Consider the following 22,960-nt stretch of genomic DNA (forward strand, 5'->3'; position numbering starts at 1 on the left):
CAAGGTTTTGCTGTAGCGACAGTGAAAGGTTATCTTTTGGCATTGTCGGCATTCCTTTGTCTGCCAGACCAGCCGTCCTTATTTAAGTCACCTATTGTTTTAATGTTTTTAAAGGGTTTTACAAATAAATATCCTCCTACCCCTTTTATTGTACCTCAATGGGACTTGAATCTTGTGCTTACTTTCTTAATGGGTTCACCTTTTGAGCCTATGCACAGATGTCCCTTGAGGCGTTTATCTTTTAAAACGGTCTTTCTGATTGTGATTACCTCGGCAAGGAGGGTAAGTGAGTTTCAAGCTCTGAGTTCGAAACCCCCATTCTTGACCATTCATGCTGAAAGAATGGTTCTCAGGACCAGGGTTGCTTTTCTGCCTAACGTGGTAACTCCCTTTCATCTGGGGCAGTCCATTACCCTCCCTACCTTCTATCCTCCCCCTCACACTTCTAAGGAGGAGGAGAGGCTTCACCGTTTGGACCCTAAGAGGGCGGTGAGCTTCTACCTTGACAGAACCAGGGAGTTCAGAATTGATGACCAACTCTTCGTGGGTTTTGTTGGCTCAAGGAGAGGCAAGGCGGTGCACAAGCTCACGCTGTCAAGATTGTCTTGTGTATCAAGATATGCTACTCTCTGGACGGTAAGGAACCTCCAGATGGTTTGAGAGCTCATTCTACTAGGGCAAAGTCATCTACGTCTGCTTTGTTTAGGGGTGTTTCTGTGGAGAACATTTGCAGGGGGGCAACTTGGGCCTCCCTTCACACTTTCGCAAAGCATTATTGTTTAGATGCAGAGGTGAGGAGGGACGGACATTTTGCTAGTTCCGTCCTTCAAGACTTCTTGGTATAGAAGGGTGGACACCCTCCTCCGGGAGTGGGACTGCTGTGGGAATCTATTCACAAGGTGAGGAATTCACTGGCAGATGTATCCATCAGAAGAACAAGTTACTTACCTTCGGTAACGCTTTATCTGGTGGATACAGTATCTGCCTGTGGATTCTTCACTGGCCCACCCGCCTCCCCGTTGTCCACCCTTGTATACCTTCAATAGTGACAATGTTTTAATGCATATATATATATATATATATATATATATATATATCTGTCAAAGGAAGTGTATTATAATTGCTTTCTAGCATTGTCTGCACACTGTGTGTGTTACCTTGAATATTTTGTACTGTGTACACTGTGTAAATATCTACTGTTGTCGGTCCATCCGTGTGCCTCGAAGGCAAGGAAAAAAGGGCAGAACTGATGTCATCACAACAATGGAGTCCTATTATGGAGTCAGTGACGTCGGCGGAGCCGCGCGCAATGCCGTGCTTCTGTGACGTTTTCCACGTCGGCGTGATGAGCTACAAAAGAGTTTCCAAATGTTGCTGACGCAGGGGAATATTCACAAGGTGAGGAATCCACAGGCTGATACTGTATCCACCAGAAAGATCTATAACATAGAGGCAAAGACAGAGACTCTACCTGATTAATATAGGAAGGTACTATAGATAGTAGAAACTTAAGATAGCTGCTGCATCATCATATGCATGAGCAAGACTAATGGAGATGTAATGCTCATGCGTTATGACAGAGCTCAGTTGGGTGATATGTTGACCTGCTCAATACCTACATCACTAACCTAATAAAAGGGCAGAAGGAATTGTCAAATATGGACAAAATGCAGCAAATAATATAGGTGTCTGACTCAAGAGACCACTAACATATAGATCTGAATGTTGCTCAGGGAACAACATGGAGCTCACTAGTCTTCTTCCCTGCCGACATTGCTGAACACATCAAAGACTGCGTTGGGTGCTGACAGTGAAGAGTGGGGAAGGGGTGTTTGGATAAGAGTAAGCAGACTCATGCTGATCATCTCGTCAGATGTAGGTTCTCTCTGATTTTCTTCAGTCTCTCACGAATGATGTTTTTTTTATACTAAACAGAACACAACATTAATGTTACTATTTGAAATTGTATTACCTTATATTTGCATTCAGTTCTTTCATTTACAGGGATTTCAATTGAATGGTAACATTCTACAGGAAATTAGACATACAGGTTTACTCTTGTAACTAATGACTATGGTGAACAGTCAACATATCCATGGCACAGTAGTAAACGTCAGCACATGAATGGCACTGTACCTTTATTTTGTTAGAGCCAAAAGAATCCTCATGAAACTGTTCTTGACCCATTGAAGATGTTAATGCTCCAAAATTTGCAACAACGATAAAAAAAAAAGGTTCTCGCAGGATGGCACAAGGCACAGTTGTTACAACACAACTTTAGGCTGTGGCAGAATCCCAGGGGCAGGAGTCAGTATAGGGGTAACAGAACTCCTAAAATACAAACAAGTAATATCAAAGTCTCCTTTCAGTTATCATTAACCTAAGGTGTCTGTAGAACGCAGTAGAAGAGGTTGAATAATTCTAAGGGTGAAAGGAAAATCTTTTAGGAGATGCCGCAGGATTCATTTCAGGACATGCTGCAAATAAAAAAACTTGTGGGAGGTGTTCTTAATGTCTGATGTGTAGATCATCTCGACTGGAGAACTAGTACTCTGGGGAAGAGCTTAGCTCAAGCAGAGGAATACAGGAGAAGTGAAAAGAGGCTTTTTGATGTAATAGAGGTCCATTCCTCTGTTTGGCTCAGATGCGCTAACATTCTTATGAGAGCATCGGTGATTTGCTTATTCAGGAGGTGCTCCTAGCCGGTTATCTTCTAGAAGTGCAGGCCTTGGCCGTCTACAGAATCTGCCTGTTCGTACCACTAAATATGTTTGAGGCAGAATGAAAGAGGAGGCTTAGAGGAAATATGAAAATCCTACCCCATCTAATCCCAACATCCTGACTTTAGCATCTGTCCCATTAAACACAAGCATACGTTAGCCCACCTACCTTTTGCTGCTCATCAGGCAGTCTGCAAATATATATACCTGCTTGTTTCTCATTTCCACCACCAGTTCCTCATCAGTTATGTACATATGAAAGTTCAGATCATTCATCCTTGAAAACTAAGCCAATTGCTCCATATTAAATAGGGACTGGGGCAGGACAGAGACTTCCGGTCACCCAAATGAACAGTTTAGGGAGCTGAAAAATAGGGGCTAGTCCAAAATGTCTGTTTCTGGTCCAAAATATTTTTCCTATTTTCTTTAAATGAGCCCAACCATATATTTCGCACACCAAGTCTAGCAACCTCCTGCACACACTTAGTAAGAGAGATTGGTCAATGTTGTTAAAAGTGTCCTAAAGGACTCCACATAATCAACACTGCTGAGGGCTTCTTCACATCTTGAATGGCTTGCATCATCAGAAATAAGTGGTACACCTTGTTCACCTACTTTTCTACTCAGACACCTCATCCTGACTGTCAACTTTTCTACAGATCCTCGCCCAAACCCCATCTCCACTGGAATTCGTAGAGGACTTTTGGGGTGTCTCTAAGGGAAGTGACTGTCTTTCCCCATCCACAATTCCTGTGCTTTAGGTACTTGTGTGTGGACTTTTTCTTGACTGATCTCTCACTGCTCAGTGTTTACTTCGAGTTCAAAAAACATTATTCAAATACCAAATGAATCCATAAAAGTGCAAAAATGCACACATTAAAGATGCATATTAAAATACATAATAAAAACAGTTCATAAAAATGATCAACTGAATTTCAGTGTCCCATCAAATAACAGACGAGCAATACATCGGGCATTATTGCTAGTCTACTCAGTATTTATAGAACCACGAGATTGTACTGCTGCTCTCAGAAATGTGCCTAGAGTGAATTTCACTTCATCATCCATAAGTTGAATGAGTACAATCTGATAGACTTCTAGCTGCAGATTTCTTACCTTTGAATTCCCCAGGCTAGATCCGGAAACGTTTCCGTGAGCAGTACCCCTTGTGCGCGCCGTCCGGTTCCTCCATTCGGCTCTGCGTGACATTGTCGCCATCATTATTATCCAGTATGACGTTGCGGTCACCAATATAGGCGACACCCAGGCGCACGGATGTCCTTTCTTTCCTCTCCGTGCCAGCTAAGCACTAATCCGGGACCGCAGGGACGAGATCTGATGCTTTTTAGACTGTGGTATGTAATACATGGACAAATTATCGCCTTGAGAAAGCCCTCGGCCAAGTAGGTGCCACAGGCGAAACACATGTCAGCTGTTTTGCTTTTTTTCCTGTCTGTAAACCTAATAACCTGCACTAAATAAAAGGATTACTAATCAAAAACATGCTTTCTTGATGCCATCATTTTTAACACTACGAATAGGAGTGCATCTTTCCTCCTCAAAAGAACCCCAGCAAACATGTTGAACCAGGAGCTCCTTGAGTAGTAAGTGCCAAACACATATTCGGTCCTGCCTCTGATGCGGCCGCCGTTCGAACAGGATCCACCCATTTGCTTACAACCAACTGATCCGGGAAGAGCCACACCTCTATCGATCGCTTTTGAGCAGGTTATTTCGAATTTTTTGTGTGTCGAGGAATGTCTCCTAGGAAGACAGGGTTTAAAACGTGTGGTGCCTGTCATGCCATGTCAGTAATGGCCCCCATCTCGTATGTCTTTGGTGTTGCATGTGCAACCATGACTGGAAGTTGTGCTCGGACTGTCGGACCATGGCTCCGAAGGCCTTGCGGTAGCATGCTATGAAGCTCTTTGCATCCAGACAGTCCTCAGCGGCCAGCGAGATTCAGAGGATATCCCGATCAAAGAAGAGGAGGTTGATGGACTGCTCTTGGAGACCCAAGTCCTCTTCCTCCCACGCAAGGTCTTCGGGACACTCGGGGAAGAGACACAAGAAAAAGAAGTCTAAGCGGACTTCATCTTTGTCTCGATTGTCATCCATCAATGAATGAGGAAAGCCACGCGAGGCTCTAGGAACGGTTCTGTGGAGCTGGAGTCTGGGCCGTCGTCCATTTCCAGGAGCTGGAGCGACTCCCACTCAAAATTATTTTAGAAGGCTATGCGCCACATGTTTGAGTGTGCCCTGTGGGGTCAGAAGTGGCCCCTTTGGATACTACATCATCTGCTCCTGCCACATTGCTCGGGGGGGGGGGCTGCTCTTGGGTCCGACTCTTGATCCGGCACAATGCTGTTCCCAGTGTCGGACCCAAAGTCGGTGCCTTCGGTGCCAGCCCCATCCTTAGCCCAGATGAGTCAGATCTGCGTTACTCAACACCGACTCCGGCACCGGTAGAACCCAGGGTTTAATTTTTGTCGCCTGGTCATTTTCAGGACTTTTCAGGCACGGGATAGGACTGGGAGTGGCCTATGGACCCGTTAGAGCACCAGGCTTTGTCTGTGGATCAGCTGGACTGGTGTGAGGAACTTGGGGAGGCCAGTGGACTGGATTCATCCCCAGATACTGGCATGCTCTCTTCGCCAACTGTGGCTACATAGAAGGGGGCTTCTTATGCCATGGTGGTAAGGAGGGCAGCTGAGGTCCTTGGACTGGAGTTGCCCTTTGTGCAGGTGAGGACTAATCTTCTGAACATAGTGATCCAGCCTGGGGCTTCCACCTCAAACCCTTTTGCACTTAAATGAGGCTCTTACTGCTGTCCACCTAGCTACGTGGTCCAAGCCTAGTACAGGGGCTCATGTGAACAGGACAATTGCACACCACCATCGCCCCGGGCAACCCAAGGTTCCTTAGCTAACGCCCCACCCCTGAGAGCTTGGTGGTGCAGGCTTCGACTTCCCATCGCACATTCCCTCCCGTATACTCCCCTCCTCCCGCCCCAGGAAGGGAATCTGAAAGGATGGAAACTCTTGGATTTTCTCCTGCAAGCCTGGCATTGTGGTCGGTGAATACTGCATGCTTATTGGGAAGTTTCTCCCACTCTCTTTGGGAGACGGTTGCACAAGTGCTGCCACAGGCCCTGGCTGTACTCTTCCAGGTGGTGAAGGACTGAAGATATGCAGCAAAATTCACTATTAGGTATGGCCTTGACACGACTGACTCGCTAGGCAGAGTAGTTTTATCGACAGTTGCCTTACAGCGTCATGTCTGGCTAAGAACATCTGGCTTCTCAGGCGATGTCCAGACTAATTCGATGGGCATGCCCTTTGATGGATCTCATCTCTTTGGAGAGAAGGTGGGATCTGCCTTGGAGCGCTTAAAGGACTCTCGTGCTACGGTCAGAGCTTTCGGCCCTTTCAAGGTAATGGAAGGGGATTAGAGCCTCGACAACTGTATCACACCACCTCGGAATGGAAGCCAGAAGTAGTCTGCCACCCAGCCCTCTGCAGCCGCAGCTTCCAAGCACTTGTAGTCTGACTCTACAAGAACATGCTACTCCAGTTGGAGGGAGAATCCATTATCATCTCCTCCACTGGAGGTCCATAATACCAGACAAGTGGGTCATGCAGATCATTAAGGGGGCTATTCTCTGCCTTTCCTTTCTTTTCCTCCTTCTGTTCCGCCACTTCAAGAATAGCTGGTGGAGGATCATCTAACTTTACTCCAAGAGGAAGTCACAAATCTCCTGGTCAAGACGGCTATAGAGTGGGTCCCAGTTTCAGTAGTAGACAGTGGTTGCTATCCTGCTACTTTCTGATTCCGAAGAAGAACAAAGAGTTATGGCTCATTTTAGATCTTCAGACTGTCAATCTCTTCCTCAAAAATTATAAATTTAAGATGCTCACGTTGACTCAGGTCTTGTCTGCCTTGGACTTGCAGGATGCTTATTTTCACATCCCCTCCTGCCAGCCCACAGGCGTTACCTGCGGTTCAAGGTACGCCACAAGCACTTTCAGTTTACCGTGCTAACTTTTGGCCTTACCAGCGCCCAACAAGGTGATTGCGGTGGTTGCAGCTCATCTGCGCAGGTTAGGGATTTCAGTCTTCTCCCTACCCCGACGACTGGCTGTTGAAGGCGTCCTCACCACAGGCTGTCATCTCCCTCCTTCAGACTACGGCGAACCCCCTGCATTTGCTGGGGTTCTCTATAAACATGCTGAAGTCACACCTGACTCCTTCCCAGATGCTCCCTTTCATCAAAGCTGTTCTGGACATAGCGCAGTTTCAGGCTTATCCTCCCGAACAGCGAGTCCAGGATATTCAGGTGATGATACTGATGTTTCAGCCTCTATCCTGGATTTCAGTGAGATTGACTCTGAGGCTGCTGGGCCTTATGGCCTCCTGCATCCGGTTGGTAAAACACGCCAGATGGCGTATGCGTGCTCTACAGTGGGACTTGAAATTCCAGTGGGTGCAGCATAAGGGGAATATCTCATACATGGGCCAGATCTCGGTGGGAAAGGCAAAAGGCCTGCAGTGGTGGCTAATGAACCGTGATTGGGTCAGAGGTAGACTTCTCTCCATTCCTTAACCATATCACACAGTAGTTAGATGCGTTGCTCCTGGGATGGGGCGGCCATCTGGGAGAGGTGGTCAGGGGACACTGGTCTCTGGTGGAGTGTGGGCTCCACATCAATTTGTTGGAGCTTTGGGCGATTTGGTTGTCATTGAAAGCATTACTTCTCTCTATTAAGGGGAAGTTTGTGCAGCTGTTCATGGACAACACCACCGCCATGTGGTACTGCAAACAGGGCAAAGTGAGGTCGTGGACCCTTTGTCAAGAGGTCCTGCATTTATGGACCTAGCTGGAACAGCAGGGCATAAACCTGGTGGTTTAACAACTGGCAGGTTCTCTGAAAGCCAGGGCAGACAAACTCAGCCGTCGACGCCTAACGGATCATTAATGGCGTCTCCAGTCGGAGATGGCGCAAGGTCTCTTTCAGCAGTGGGAAGAGCCTTGGTTAGATCTGTTTACCTCCTATGACAGTAATGCCAGCAGTTTTGCGTGCTGGAGTTTCCAAGGCGGCTATCGCTCGGCAACTCTTTTCGTCATGAGTTGAGCTCATGCCTACTTGGCGCCTTTCCGTCCTTACCACTTCTGCCCATGGTTCTCAAGAAGACCAAGAACGACTGGGCCCAAGTCATTCTTGTGGCTCTAGACTGGGCAAGAAGATTCTGGTATCCAGAGCTTTGGAAAATGAGCATCGATCCACCGATCAGGCTGCCTCTTCGGGAGGATCTTCTGACTCAGCAGCAGGGGAGAGTTCTCAACCTGAACCCGTCAACTCTCCGCCTCCATGCGTGGAGATTGAGCAGCGATAGTTGGCAGCTTTATACCTTCCTCCTGAAGTATGTGAGGTCATTTTGTCTGCCAGGCAGCCCTCCAGTAAGACGGTATACACCTGCCTTTGGCAAACGTTTGTAAAATATTGTACAGAAGCTCTATTGATCCTCTTTCTGCTTCTTTAACTACTATCCTTCTTTCCATTCGTACCCTCGCCTAGCAAGGTTCTGTGTTAGGTACTCTCAAGGGTTATCTTTCTGCTCTGTCTGCTTTCTTGCGGCTGCCAGACCAACCCTCTTTGTTTACATTTCCTAATGTAAATCAATTTTTAAAAGGGCTTGTACATATGTTTTCACCTATGCCCTTTGCATTGCCTCAGTGAAACCTTAATTTGGTTCTGCTTACCATCAAAACAGCCTTTTGGGTGGCAATATCATCAACCCGGAGGGTGAGTGAGTTACAGGCATTGTCATCCAAGCTTCCCTATAGGATGATCTTTGCAGATAAAGTGGTGCTTCACACCCAGGCTTCATTCTTGTCAAAGGTGTTAACCCCATTCAATCTGGGTCAATCAATCACACAGCCCACTTTTTTTGCTTCACGGCTTCCTTCCAAGAAAAGGAGCGTCTCCATCATCTGGACCCAAAAAGAGCAGTGCCATTCTACCTTAACTGCACAAAATAGTTTGTGATGGACAACCAACACTTTGTGGAGTATGTGGTAGCTAAAAAAAGTTGGGCAGTGCAGAAATGGACCATTTCTCATAAGTCGTTCTCAAAAGACTCACATTTGATGGACGGAATGCAGAACAAATCAAAATATTCACCCCAGTCAAGAGATCTAGGTTAAATCCATCATTCTTTTGCTCACCATGCCACCCCAATTTAGACCTGGCCATATGCAAATCAGTCTTGACCCTGTGCCTCATGGGAACAGTCCAGCCCGAACTGCCAAGTCAGGTCCTCCCTGGACTGGAAACAAGCATCAATAAGTTGTTCTCTGCATTACAATCTGCAACGCCCTGGCTAAGAAGTAGCCCCCTGAGAGCTTACGAACCCGTTGCGCCAGAGAGAAAGCTGCGATTACAGCGTTGACTCTGGCGTCCTAGTCCTGGATGTCTGCCTTGCAGCAACGTGGGCTTCTTTGCACACGTTTGCCATGGTCTACTGCCTGGACAGTCTGGTCTACAGGGACAGGTATTTTGCCCATTCGGTCCTGCAGGACTTTTTAGCATTAGAAATCTGTCTGCAGGCCACCGCCATGATGGTATGGCTTGGATATCTATTAAAAGGCAAGGAACCTTCTGTTAGAAGTCTCTATCAGATGAACAAATATGTTGGCATCGTCTATCAATTCCTCTGTGAACCACATATTCAATACCTCGCTGGCAACAGGGGAGGTTCCTTCTACGTGGAAAAAGGCCAAAGTTTTACAGTTGCTAAAAAAAAAAAACCTGCAGCAGACCCCAAGCAAGCGGTAAACTATGGGGTTATCTTCCTTCTCCCCGCTTTCTCTAAAATTCTGGAGAAAGAAGTCAACCACCAACTCTCCAGTTATCTGGAAAACAACGGAATACTCTGCCCTACTCAATCAGGCGTCCATCCCCAATTTAGCACAGAGACCTTACTCCTCGAAGTAGTAGAGCATGTCCCAAGCACCCTTTACAGGGGATGAAAAGCCATGCTGATACTGCTCGACCTCATGGCGGCGTTTGACACCGGGACCCACCTTAAGCTGCTCGAGCACCTTCATGAGATAGGGATGAGACACCTGGCCTTCAACTGATTAGCATCATTCCTGGACAGACGGACTCAGGAAGTCTGGCTGCCACCTTATACATCACAAGCCAGACCCTTGTCTGTGGGTGTTCTGCAGGGCTTGGCCCTCAGTCCCACCCTGTTCAATGTATATCTGACACCCCTTGCTATTCTCGTTGAGTCTCTGGGCATACAAGTAATCTCGTAAGAAGATGACACGCAGCTTCTGTTTACATGCCAGAAAGGCATGGACTTCGACGGGAAGTTGATTTCCTGCTGTCTAACCAAGGTGTTTCAGTGGCTGCAGTTGCACCATCTGAGATGTAACCCAGATAAAACAGAGATCATTGAACTTTTGGAGATGTCCCCCACAAGTCTGTGCAATTTCTTCAGCTACTATCTGAATCTGCTGGCAAAAAGGTAGTGCAGGCCCTGATTATCTAGATGAGACTATGGGAATGCTCTGTACCTCGGCCTCCCTGACTATCTCCTTAACAGGCTACTGGTGGTTCCGAACTCTGCAGCAAGACTGCTGCTCAGACTTCCTCCCAGGTCCCACATGACCCTTCACGTAAGGGCCCTGCACTGGCTCCCGGTGGAAAAGAGGGTGGCTTTTAAAGACATGGTCCTCATGCATAAGGCCTTGCACGGGACGGGGGCATCATATCTCAAGAAGAGAATCAGTACTTATACCCCCGCTCGCACCCTCCAATCTTCCTCGGCGTTCCTGGCAAAGGTGCCCACCATTGATCACCTCAGAATGGGTGGGAGATCCTTTTCCTATCTAGGACCTCTCTCTGGAATAGACTCCCACTAGATCTTCGGCTCATATACAGCCTTGATATGTTCAAGAGGAAGCTCAAAACCTGTCTTTTTAACAGATAAACCCACGGCCAGTCCGACTTCTCCTATGCCAGCGCCGGGACACTCTGCCGAGTAGCCTTCTTCTAGCTCCTTCCTTCTCTCCCATTTTTTACCCCCTCTTTCTCAAAATCTTCCCTCATTTTCCATTTGTTCCTTTTCTCTAATGGTGAGGTGAGTTAAGTTTATTATGTTGAGCTGTGATGCAGTTTAAACTTTTTTTAATGAACGTCTTGGCACCGACGGGGAGGACTGTCTTTGCAGTGGAGGGCCTCTTTGTCTACAAATTGTATGCTTCTGGAGTTTGGGGTATACACGACTTGCGTTTTCAATTCAATAAAAATGATTTCAACTTAAACTCGCATCCCGCTTCATTTATGGAGGTGATGCTGTTATTTTTTTGTCCTTACAAAAGTTGCTATGAGAAGATTCCATGGCTTTTCCCACTGGTACTTTGCCTTGTCTTCTTTGTATGTGTCTTTGACCCATGAAGTCTGTTTTGTATGTCAGCGACTCATAAGTGAAAAATAAATTGTATGAAAGATTTGATCTGTGTTATAACTGTATGAATCTGAAAATATGTTCAAATAAGATGAACGCTGAAATGCTTAAATAAACCTTTCTGGACCAGATACCTGGTGGGATAATTAAGGTTGTCACAATGTTGTAATATTTATATCTGATGAAAGTGCATATTAGCTTGTATTCTTAACACCTAGATTCAGCTGTAAAAGGAAAAAGGCAAAATTGTGAACCATCGCCCTGGCAGACACCAGCTAATCTGTGCTCTTATTATACTCAGAACTATGTTAAAAGCCAGTGCAACTCTGCAGACACACATTTTGCCCTCCACACAGTTCGAAGTTCTTAGACCCACAGAAAATTATTTTTACCCCAATCCTTTTCTCTCGAGGCAATCCTGATCCATACATATAAGCAAGAGCTCACCTTACCCAGTCTTGGAGCAAAATTCCTACTAAATTGTCATATTTGTAGCTAACATTTCATGATACGGAAACTAACCCTAGCAAGAGGTCTTTCTTAGATATGTTCTAAAGACAATATAAACACACCAATACATGGTTGTTTCATGTATAAAAGTACTTTGTGAGGCTGTGACCGAGGAGTATTGGCTCAGTGCACTTGTGGGGATGGGAACCCAACAATTATGATACCCCAAAATTTGCCTCAATCAGAACGCCCACAATTCTATGAATCAGAGACTGTGTTAACCCTCAATTAATTTTATACGGTAAGGCACCTCCCAACACATCAGAAGAAACATTCAGTTAAGTAAAAAGAGTTCTGGGTCAGTATAGTAGTTAAAGGGCTATATTACAAAATCCAAAAGTATGTCAATACAGAGTAAAAGCCATGAAGGCTTTCAGTAAATAAGGCAATACAGAGCAGTGCAAAATTAAAAAAATTATTTGAAGTCGCAAGTGGGCGGAAAAATCAAGAGAGAAACAAACAGCCTCCCTAGCGGGATTCAAATCTCCAGGAATGTCTGCTGGCTCGCCCTCAAAATTGAGGGGTTTTATACATTATTTTCACATATTAAATTAACAGAACTGCAGAATCACTGTGGTGTGAACAAATGTATCAATTACAACTACATGAATAACTATTCTGACCCCTCTATGCTAATGCCATCCGGAGATGGTGAACAAACTAGATACATGAACAACAGCAAACTATTATAAATTAATTTGGTACAGTGATCTAGCAGAAGGATCTTGAAAGCAGATACCGTTTTGTTAAGATTCATCGACAACAGTATGAACAATAACAATGGAAATATACCAAAGCAAATCTACTTGACTGTGTACTGCATAAATAACGAGCAGTGTTTCTGCAGGGGGGAGGACTGGGGAGGCATCCATTATGAAAAATATGGCTCTAGGCCCCAATTGAGGCTTAGTTAACAAAGGTCAGGAAAATACACTGCTATACATCTTTAGAAATGTGTTTACATGACAATAGCACCATATCAGTGTATACATGTGTAGTAGTGTGTAAAACTGGATTTTATACAGTGTTAATATTGCAACAAAACAAACAAATGCACAAAAATCCTTAACACTCTGTAGAGAAATAATTCGGCATGAGCAACTTATTAGGATTTACGACTGACCAGGACATTGTATGTAGAAGCTAAAATATATCTGTGTGCTAAGTACATGAAGTCTTCGACATTAAGCCCTAGCTAAGCAATAATGATAGGCAAAAGCATATCTTGCCATCGAAATTGAGGGTTCTCTAACGACAAGTTAACAGAAAGTTAGTAAAATGTTTGGCTTTTGTTTCAATATGTGCTAAAAATTGTGGTTTTTATAAATTATGATGCCAGGAAATATAATGTATGTCTAAAATGAAAGATAAAATGTAGGCATAAATCCGGTACATTCAGCCGTTTTAACTCTCTAAAATGTACCACTAGGAGTGGAAGGTAATGCCTGTTGGTGCCTGATTCACAGAAAATGGAATAGGCTATTGAACAAAATATGTAGGCTAAAAGGCAAATGTAGGAAGCCAGTAACATTTTATTTAATGCCTGGGTGGGGATGGCTAGCATGTACAACAGAGGTTAGGTTAGGATCTTGTACTTAATGTGCTTTGGGATTGCACCAAGTACGTTGATTAAGTTTGTGTATTTATTTTGGCATAACTTAGATTTGGCCTTGCTCTATATGTTATGGAGATACTTGCGTGTGAATACATTAAACATTCCAGGAAAATCAATATGCAAATAGAGGTTACTTGAAAATTTGTCTTTGGACCATAAAGTAGTCAATTTGTTTACAGTACACTTATAGTTTTTTGTTGTATCTTTCTATAAAGGAGGTATTATATTGATAGCTTATGATTACATTTCAAAGTATTTTTAATCTTTCAGTACTTGAATGCTTACGTTAATTAAATTCTTGTTTTGTTTCTTCCAGCTCTGGTTTCATGTAGTACTGAAGACTGATCTTCGATTTATAACTTCTGCATCCGTAATACTATTTTATTTCCATTATTCTTCATTATGCTTAATAGTAAAGACTATGGGTATTGCCAATTGAAAATCCCAAAAGGAAACTGACAAATGTACACATCATTGTTATCAGTATTTTTATCTTTGGAAACATTTTTGCTCAGCTTCTATTTTACATAGCACTTTGATGTTAGTATTTGCCTAGTATAGATCCCGCAATGCGTTTTGTACCATGGCTGCTGCCTACTTTGCTTACAGAGTTTTACTTGAGCCGGGAAAAGGTATTGCGAAGTGCAAAGAAAGTTGAATTAATGTTTTTCTATAAAGTGCCATTTTTATGTAATCCGTTTTTATAATATCTAAAACGGTTTCTGTAACTAGTGTATAGTCTGAAACATTCCAATGTGTAGTGCTCTCGATATTGTTAACCATTTTGGGACAATTTAACCAATCTTTATCTTGAAGAGGCCAGTCTCCACACCACTTTAATAACATTGCAGAGTTTATTGGTATTTTTGATGTTAAACAAAGCATAAAACAGCTGTGAATTATCCTACTAGAAAAAAAGGCCGTCCGTGCGCTAGATTTTAAAGTGCATGTTAAACATTGTTTTGAAAAAATGCAGCTACTTGTGAAATGAGAAAAATGTTTGTCTTCATATGTATGTTTTTCTTCATAAAACGTTAAAAACTTTTCGTAGGCATCTGCATCTATAATGCCTGCTGTATCACTTTAAGACTGCAACATGTGTGTGAAGCTGTGGACAATTGTTTACCAAATAATATGCTGCAATGACTAGCTTGTAAACACTGTGCCTTAACGAAAATTGTGTACAGTTCTACTTGTATAATTTATAATCAATCTATACCCTTTGTCAAATATTAAAAATAAATTATAGTTATTCAAATGTGTCTTGGAAAGTTTGCATTTCAAATAATGGATTTACTATTTTCGAAGTAGTCTGCAATATGCTATTCTGTATCGTGATCTTTAGTTTAGTACCTGACAACCGGATTATTTATTACTTTACACCAACGTAAGTCTTTTGCAGTTGTTGGTTCTTTCAGAAAGCTGGTAAGTGTTTATCTAGAGTCGGAGTGTAAAGAATACTCAAGGGTAAAAGTCAGTCATACTCATCCTTCTAGGAATATAGCAACTTTTAAATCCTCCTTCTTATCTATTACAGTCGGGAATATATCATGGCAAAGAATGTTAGGAGATAAATAATCCTACTCGATGAATGGTCAATTTAGTTGAGATAAAAATTGACCAAAAACGTATGGTTTAGATTAGGGTAAGAGTTAGGTTAACAAAACGAATTATGATACTGACCAGGGTATTGTAAAGGTTAGGTTTAGGTTAATGGGCTCTGTGAGGATTAAGGTAGTGGTTTGATTTAGGGTTGAAAAATATGTTGTTGTGAGGTCAACCCTTTTAGGGTAATTGTTACCATAATACCACACGTTAATTAAAATCATTATAGTGGTTTTCCGATTATGGGTCTTCTGATACGGGAATTTTTGTCAAGAATGTGTTTCACGATATAGATTTGTTACAGGTAGCACAGACTCCATTTTGGAAGGTTGCCACTGACCTCCACAAACGGCATTTTCCAATAAGTGCTCTATTGCTCAGTAGTATAATAAGGTGAGCTACATATAGGAGAAATTGTTACCATAACGACATTTAATTACTTTGATTAACCTATACAAATATTTTAAATTGTAAATATTCATCTCTTATTTGCTTGCATCTGTTTCCCAACTTTGCACAACTCTTCATAGCCATTCTGAATCTGGAAACTATAGTCAGGAGCTACATCATAGAATCCTTTTGATTGATCTAAGTGCACAACCTTGCTGTACCTTCTGGAGCCTCTAATGTGAACATTAGACCATTTTCAGTGTGACCAGCTTTTCTGCAGTTTTTCTGCTTTTGGCTTGTGAGGCTGTAAAACATACTCAATCGAATTGGAGATCTGTTTTTACTTCATCTGCTTATGGCCATTTGTACCTGCTATCAGTTTAGTGGAGGTTGTTAGTTTTTTTCTTTGAGTAAATTATTTTTGAATTCTCTTTTAACAAAGTTTACGTTTTGTGCATAATTTAAAGCGCAATTAGAAGATCGACTTCACAAATGTGATACTTCGGTGCCCACAATCTTAAATCATTCCTGGTCATCCGGAATTTGAATCAAAAGGTGACCTCAGTAAGAAAACATCTCTTCCACAGTAAAGAACAGATGAGAAGATTTCATCCATGTCACACTTCTGTATAGGAGCCCACCCCTGTTCAGCTGTGGCCATTGTCAACATTTTGCTTCTGTCCGAATAGGACAAAGATAAAACAATGAGAAATGTTCTGTTTTAAACTTGCTTTTTTTCTTTTTGCAACAGTCTGACTTTTCGAAAACTGCACTTGAAAGACTCTGACATTGCTCCGGAGGACAAGGTATCCTCTGTCACTACACACCAATACTGACAAAGCTGACCGGGTATTCTGTGTTCCTATCCTCCCCCCACAATCTGAACAATCGAACAGAGACAACCAAGTACACAATAAAGATTTGCATGGTTTCAATAGAAGGTCGCAAAGCCCCCCATCCTTAATACAACACATCGGTGATGCTAATCCAAACCCTATAAACCACCCATTCAAATAAATGCGGTTCAGTATTGAAAAATTTGCTAACGGATAGCTGGCGCCGAATGAATTCCAACCTCAGACCTATGCATGACTGCATAAAACACTAATAGGCCGACTAATTGGTAAGTGTTGCACTATACAAATACCCATACTAATTTGCTTACTTTTACTCCTAAATATTGAATACAGTCTTGCCCATTGCGCTTCATGGCATGACTTTGTTACTTTGTTTTATTCACGTTTACTGGTGATTTCAAAACCACACAGCATCATCCAGATATTTAACCTCTTCACTGCTACAGCATTTTTCAAAATATGGAGATAATGAATATCTTGACTTAAACTGCGCATTTTCTGCTGATGTACTCCCAATACATTTGGTGTATGTATTTGTTTGTGTTCTATGTTATCATTTATAAACATGCTTTGCTATTAGTGTTGGTTGCTCGTCTATACAATATCTGATTTGCTTTATTATCATTTGATTGTTTAGCAAAATTCATAAATGTATTCACATAATTTATAACACTTACAGATTTAAGTGAAGGTGCACCAAGATTAGTATGTTAATTCTTGCATTTCACATCATTCGATGGGAAACCTGTCCTTTTTAAAAAAAAAAAAAAATTGAAAAGAGTATTTAATTTGATTTCGGACAATTAGGAGGCGGGGAAAAATTTGTCAACTTACTAGGAGACAACATCAAGCAAACGGAAGCTATAAGCACCCTTTCAAAGGCCACAGCATGGCATCAGGAAGCCAGTCTGGCCTTATCAGCTTTGATGAAATGCTATAGCAACAGAGCAGAGAGACAGCAACGTTCTTCACACTAAACACTTCTGTTTATTAATTATTATATATACAGGTGAAAGGCCACCTTAGAAACTTGCATAGGCTCTTTTGGTGCTAAACGACTTAGCAAGAGGCACTATGGGAGGGGTCGAAAGATGGTGATATACTCCATCTTTTCAAGCAAGAGATTTCTGAATTCTGAGCTACCATTACAGTGTTTCAATTCTTATACATATTTTATTTATTTTCATTGCTGTTCTATTCATATTTACAGTTACAACTATGCACATTTTATGCACTAGGATAGGATATCGATTTTAATAACATTATAAAATAGCTTTTTTTTAATTCATGGGTGTCTCTATTCATGTGGAAGAGATATTTGGACCCTACAAACACCAAATAATCCTGTGAAGTCTCACGGACTGGTCATTACCCAGAACAGATAATCATTTAAAAATAAATTATTGCTTTTTAAACATTTTAAACATTACAACCCACGGTGTATTTTTATAATGTTAACAGGCCGCACACTAAAAGTAAGTTTATTGTTCATAACCTGGTAGTCTATAACATAGGAATTATCATGTAAATATACTGTTCAGTCAGCATTGCCAGAGTTCACTATCCTCATTTAATGCTTAGCGGATTGTGGACTACAGTCCACCAGGTTTCCGAGCTCTAGTTGGTAAGTTTGCACTTCTGCCAGAGGGTTTTGAAAACTTAATACAGGACAATATATGTTGTGTAGAATTACAAAAAAGTATTAGTGTCGCGCAATGTGATGCAGATCTTTGAGTGATCCTGAATAAGGCTTTACCAATATTACCAAAATGTCTGTTGTAATATTGGTTTCCTCCGTCAGTTCAAGCAGGAGGTCTTCTCTACTGTGGGTTTGTCAAGTGCTTGCTTAGTAAATGATGTTCCCCATTTCAGTTTTGATTTCAATGTTTTACCGTGCCTGCAGTACCTGTTATGATGAGAACAAACTTTAGGGCACCATTCATACATCTTACAGCAACAGGTTTCCCAGGCACCAGGGCTGAAATACGCTGTGTGTGTGTGTGTCACACTTCCTATGGTACCACCCATTGAGAGGTGTACTATATGGCAAACAGTCTTTAAGAATATTTATACTACTATGCTTGGCAAAGTGGTGTTAAAACAAATACAGAACTAACACTGAGCTGCCCCGGCGGTTGTGGAATTGAAAGGTCATTTTCAAATGGTCTCGGTGATTGTTCTTAGTAACGTTCGAGGAGAAGCAGCGATTCTGGTAGTACACCACCATCCGGCTGACGTTCCTACTTATATTTTAGCAGTATACACCTCCTGGGGCCAAAATACTTTAGGGTCTCAAGCTACAAACTACATTTCAAAACAAACCATGAGTCTCAGGGTTTCAGTAAAGAAAAGGCTGCACGGTAAAAGCAGAAAGCTTACACCGGCAGATTTGGATCGTAACCACAATTTGAGGGACCATGATACATTTAAAAAAGGCAGATTGGTATCAGTATTCTTATAGATGGTATTCCTGTTCTTTGCAGGATTCTCAGGAGAGTAAAAAGAAGGACCAGACAAACTATCGTAAAGATTAGAAATACGTCAGACCGAAAAGTGAAAGAGATATTAGGCTTAACCGAGACTCATTTAGCCTATACGGACAGATCTCTGTTGAAACAATTGAGTTTCGATATTTTAACATGTACTTCACAGGCTGTCTCCATATGAGGGGGTCACTATATTGAAATCTAGAAATTTAACAGCTACTGTCCTGCGCACACTAGCTGATCTGAAGGGAAGATGGCGATAGCTCAGTTGTTGACATCGGGGCGTAAAAGTACGATCTGCGTTGTGTATGGCCCCAATTGTGATCGCCCGACGTTTTTCACTATCTAAGCTCTGAACTGCTGGGGTGGGTTGGAGATTTGAATGTTGTGGGGGACTTCAACTGCATTATGGACAATAAAATAGATACAACTAATAGTAAAACACTGGCCAGAATGGTTAGGACCCGGGCAGCTATGTTTGAATTATTACGAATTCATCAGCTAGATGACGCATGGAGGGCACTGCTCCCAAAGCTGCCAGGGTATACATTCTACGCATCCCCACACAAATGGTACTCTTGCATTGTTATGATCTTTATTAAGAGATCACTACTGGAAAACGTACGTTGAGAGGTCTGCCCTAAAATCACATCCGACCACAACCCAATATGCTAACACTACAGAAACAGTTGAGGTCCAGAGAGGCTCATCGAGCCTTTTCATTTCCTCAACACTTACTCAGCAATTCAGAGTATCAGGTGCATATCAGAGTAGTATTGGGGGAGTATTTAAGAAACAACATGGGCACTGCCTCTATCTCAGTGGTATGGGACTGTATGAAAGCAGTTTGCCCTCATACAACACCACAACACAAAGGTAGTGCCCCTGCCTCTTTGAGTGTGACTAATATAGTGGTATTCCCCAAGAAAGGAAAACCCCTCCAGGACAGAGGTTTGTATCGCCCAATATCTTTGATCAACTCTGACGCCAAAACTTTTTCTAAAATTTTGGCTTCACGTCTGGCCCCCCTTATCCATCAGCTAGTCTCTGGCCAACAGCATGGGTTCGTTCCTGGTAGAGATACTGCGTCCCATATTAATACAGCTATTGCAGCCCTTGACGTAGCTGGCAAATCAAACAAACACATAGGGATGTTCTTGCTCAACACTGAAAAGGCTTTTGACAGAGTATCCTGGGAAGCACTTTGGCTCACTATGTCTACATTTGGTCTCAGTTCCTGTTTCATCTCCTTGGTACAGAAACATTATAAAAACCCGTTAACAACAGTCAAGCCGATTTTTCCTGCCAACCCTGTCGCCGATATAACCCGCATTACTCGAGAGGCTGAAATCTTTGGCTTTTTTTCAGGCTACAAGTTCAATTTAGCCAAGACTTAAACAATCCTAAATCTCCACACTGAAACTCTGCCTATATCTCTAGGGGTTACAAAAACGGCTACATATCTAGGTGTCTGTTTTAACAGTCAAGTAGAGGATGTTGTCACCTTGAATTATGAGCCGCTTCTTAAAACTATTTTGGCTTAATTGCACAGTTGGCATCGGCTTCCCCTCAGCATATTTGGAATTAATATACTGCCTAAATTTCTATATCTATACCCTTGCGGTTTTCATGGTATTTCATTAAGCGTTTAGACAGCATCATAGGCAGTTTCATGTGGGGGTATAGACATGCTAGGAGGACCCTAAGGTTCATCAAATGTCTTATAAACAAGGGGGCTTTAAGGTCCCAGACTTCAAGCTTTGATACTGCCTTTATCGGGCAGATCTGGAGCTTGCTTAACGTGCTCGATGCTGGTCCGACTTCACTGTCTTACCAGCTAGCTTGTGGACCGCCCATCAGGTTCACACTATACAAGACCTCCGACCCTAACTACTACAAGCGTGTGAGATTCAAGGTAGTCAAGGATATCACTAGGATTTGCAAGATATCTGTAACGAATATTCTTTGCCCTTGTTGCATCAGTTCATGGTGTTATGGGGCAATCCAAAACTTCCTGAGATATTTCAGGATCATGTGGGGAGAGTCTGGCAGCGTAAGGGCATTAACCAATTTGGACAATTGTATGATGGGCGCGGGTTTTGATCTTTTGCAGCATTAAAAAATGAGTTTGGGCTCTCGCATAGTACCTTTTTTAAAAAATATTTACAAGTAAGGGACTATTTCTTACTGGTACAGAGGCTATCAGATATGCCATGCCTTTTGGAAATACTGTCAGAAATATATGCGCGCTCCGACAGAGGCGCTCTCACCGCAGCTTACCAGAAATTTCTCGCAGTAGCTCACGATGATAGCCTGCAGATTTCCGTAAAATTAAGTTGGCTTCTCAAAACTGATGTAACAGCAGAGGAAAAACAGGAGGCAATGGGCACATTAGACGGACTAGTAGCCTCTGTCAATCTGAAATTACAACAGCACTTGACAATCTTCATGTTGTACTACACACCAGAGCTTATCTCTAAGTGGGCAACATCCCAACTCGTTGCCAAATCGTATTGCCCAAAATGTCAGCTCTTCGCCGCAGACTTAAGACCTATGTTTATTGACTGCCCAAGGCGAAATATATTTTGGAACGATGTTTCCTCTATCCTTACACTACACCTCGGCTGTGACTTCCAGTTTACCGAAAAGGAAATCATTCTTGGGATTAAGCACGATGTAGCTAGTCATGAGAGCTCATTAGCCAATATTATCATTGTATTTGCCCGTTTATGCATTGCAAAAGCCTGAATAAATACTATCAGCCCAAATGCAAATGAGGTCTGGTCATTACTTGGACAGGTGTATGAGTCCAAATCAACTCTAGCCAAGGTCAGAGGTCCCCACTCTTGGTTAAAATTTAGAAGGATTTGGTCTAGCCTTCAATGGGATTGACGTTTCTCTCCACTGCCTAGCTGTTTTTTTCTTTTCTTCCTCTTTCTCCGCCTCCTCCCTACACTTCTTAATTATTCTCTTTATTTGTTTTTTTCCTCTGGCCGTAATTGTGTAAATCCCTGATTTAGAATCATGTGATTATCTTAAACGTGTGTGAATCTTATTCTTCTTTGTCCATTCAGTACTTTATAGTTTTGTACTTTTGTTGTTCCCCTTAGCTGTACCCTATGCACCGACCAGAGCCCTTCGCTCTAGCTCACTGCTTCTCGCAACCACAACCATAGTCAATAAAGCCCGATGGGGCGGCCGCTCCTTCTCCCATACTTCCGCGAGGCTCTGGAATTCTCTCCCCCTCTTCCTTAGAGAGAATAGCAACCGGATGGCAGTCAGGAAAGCCCTGAAAACCCACCTGTTCGCAAAAGCGTACTGATTCACCTCACTGCTATAGTAATCAGTCAAAGCGCTGCGAGGCCTCCGGGTAGTCTATGCGCTATATAAGTGCAATTTTTCATTTCATTTCATACCAATCACTATTAAAAAAAGAAAAATGATTTAAAAAAAATGAAGAATAGAAAAGTGAAAGAGAGCTGGAACACAAATATTACGTTTGCATAAAGAAGAAAGGTTCTGACTCTAAGCTGATTTTAAGAAAAAAGAAGTAGCAGGGTCTGACAAAAAAAATGCCTCAGAAACTGCGTTCTCCCATCTTCAGAAGTAGCGCTTCTGCATAGTGCAGCAGAACTAAATAAAGTTTGCCAGAAACGCGATGAGCATCTCGTCATGACACCAAAATAAAGAGTACATGCAGGTTAAAACACCGATGGACAAGAAAACTCTCTTGATAGGGGTTACGATTGAATATTGTGCAGAATTATAGTAGTCTTCTGGTCACATTTATCAGGTGCCGACAACTTCAACCTTGCAGATAAGGATTGGTTTCCTATCAATTTTAAGGGCATCACCTCGAGGTGAGGGGGTAATAGTGCAAGCATATTTCTGGTTAGCTGCGGAAGTAAAAATATGCATGCAAGTGGGCATTACAACAAGCTCCAGCATTGTATAGAAACCAAACGGGAGGGACAGAGGATCAGTTCCACATGTAATTCCCTTAAAAACCGAGGCTCGTTATTCAATTAAGCCAGATGCTAAGTGTGATATAAGAGTTAGTTTAGAGCAATTACAGTATCAAGGCGTAACAGTTCCTTGTCATTCGACCATAAACATTCACCTTTTTGCAGCGTTGAAGCCAGATAATTCATATAAAATAGTTTTAGATTACAGAAATCAAAGTGCACACACCCGGACACATGCAGTGGAAAATGCTCACCTGAACGAATGACAAATTAAAAAAAAGACAAAACAACATTAGATATCTCGAACTGGTTCTTCAGTCATAATATAGTGCCTAAA

At 42.5% G+C, this 22,960-nt stretch overlaps 1 protein-coding gene across 2 annotated transcripts in view; it reads left to right on the top strand.

The window, feature by feature from the left end:
- Positions 1–14,578, top strand: part of SEPTIN10 (septin 10) — a 379,629-nt gene extending 365,051 nt beyond the window's left edge. The window contains exon 11 of one of the 2 annotated variants that reach the window (XM_078658118.1): positions 13,637–14,578. In XM_078658118.1, coding sequence (XP_078514244.1) covers positions 13,637–13,652 — 16 coding nt within the window. In that variant the 3' untranslated portion in view covers positions 13,653–14,578. The remainder of the gene's footprint in view (positions 1–13,636) is intronic. The other variant, XM_078658119.1, reaches the window with a different exon arrangement.
- The last annotated feature ends 8,382 nt before the right edge of the window (positions 14,579–22,960 follow it).

This window comes from Lissotriton helveticus, chromosome 8 (assembly GCF_964261635.1).
Source record: "Lissotriton helveticus chromosome 8, aLisHel1.1, whole genome shotgun sequence".
Classification (NCBI taxonomy): domain Eukaryota; kingdom Metazoa; phylum Chordata; class Amphibia; order Caudata; family Salamandridae; genus Lissotriton; species Lissotriton helveticus.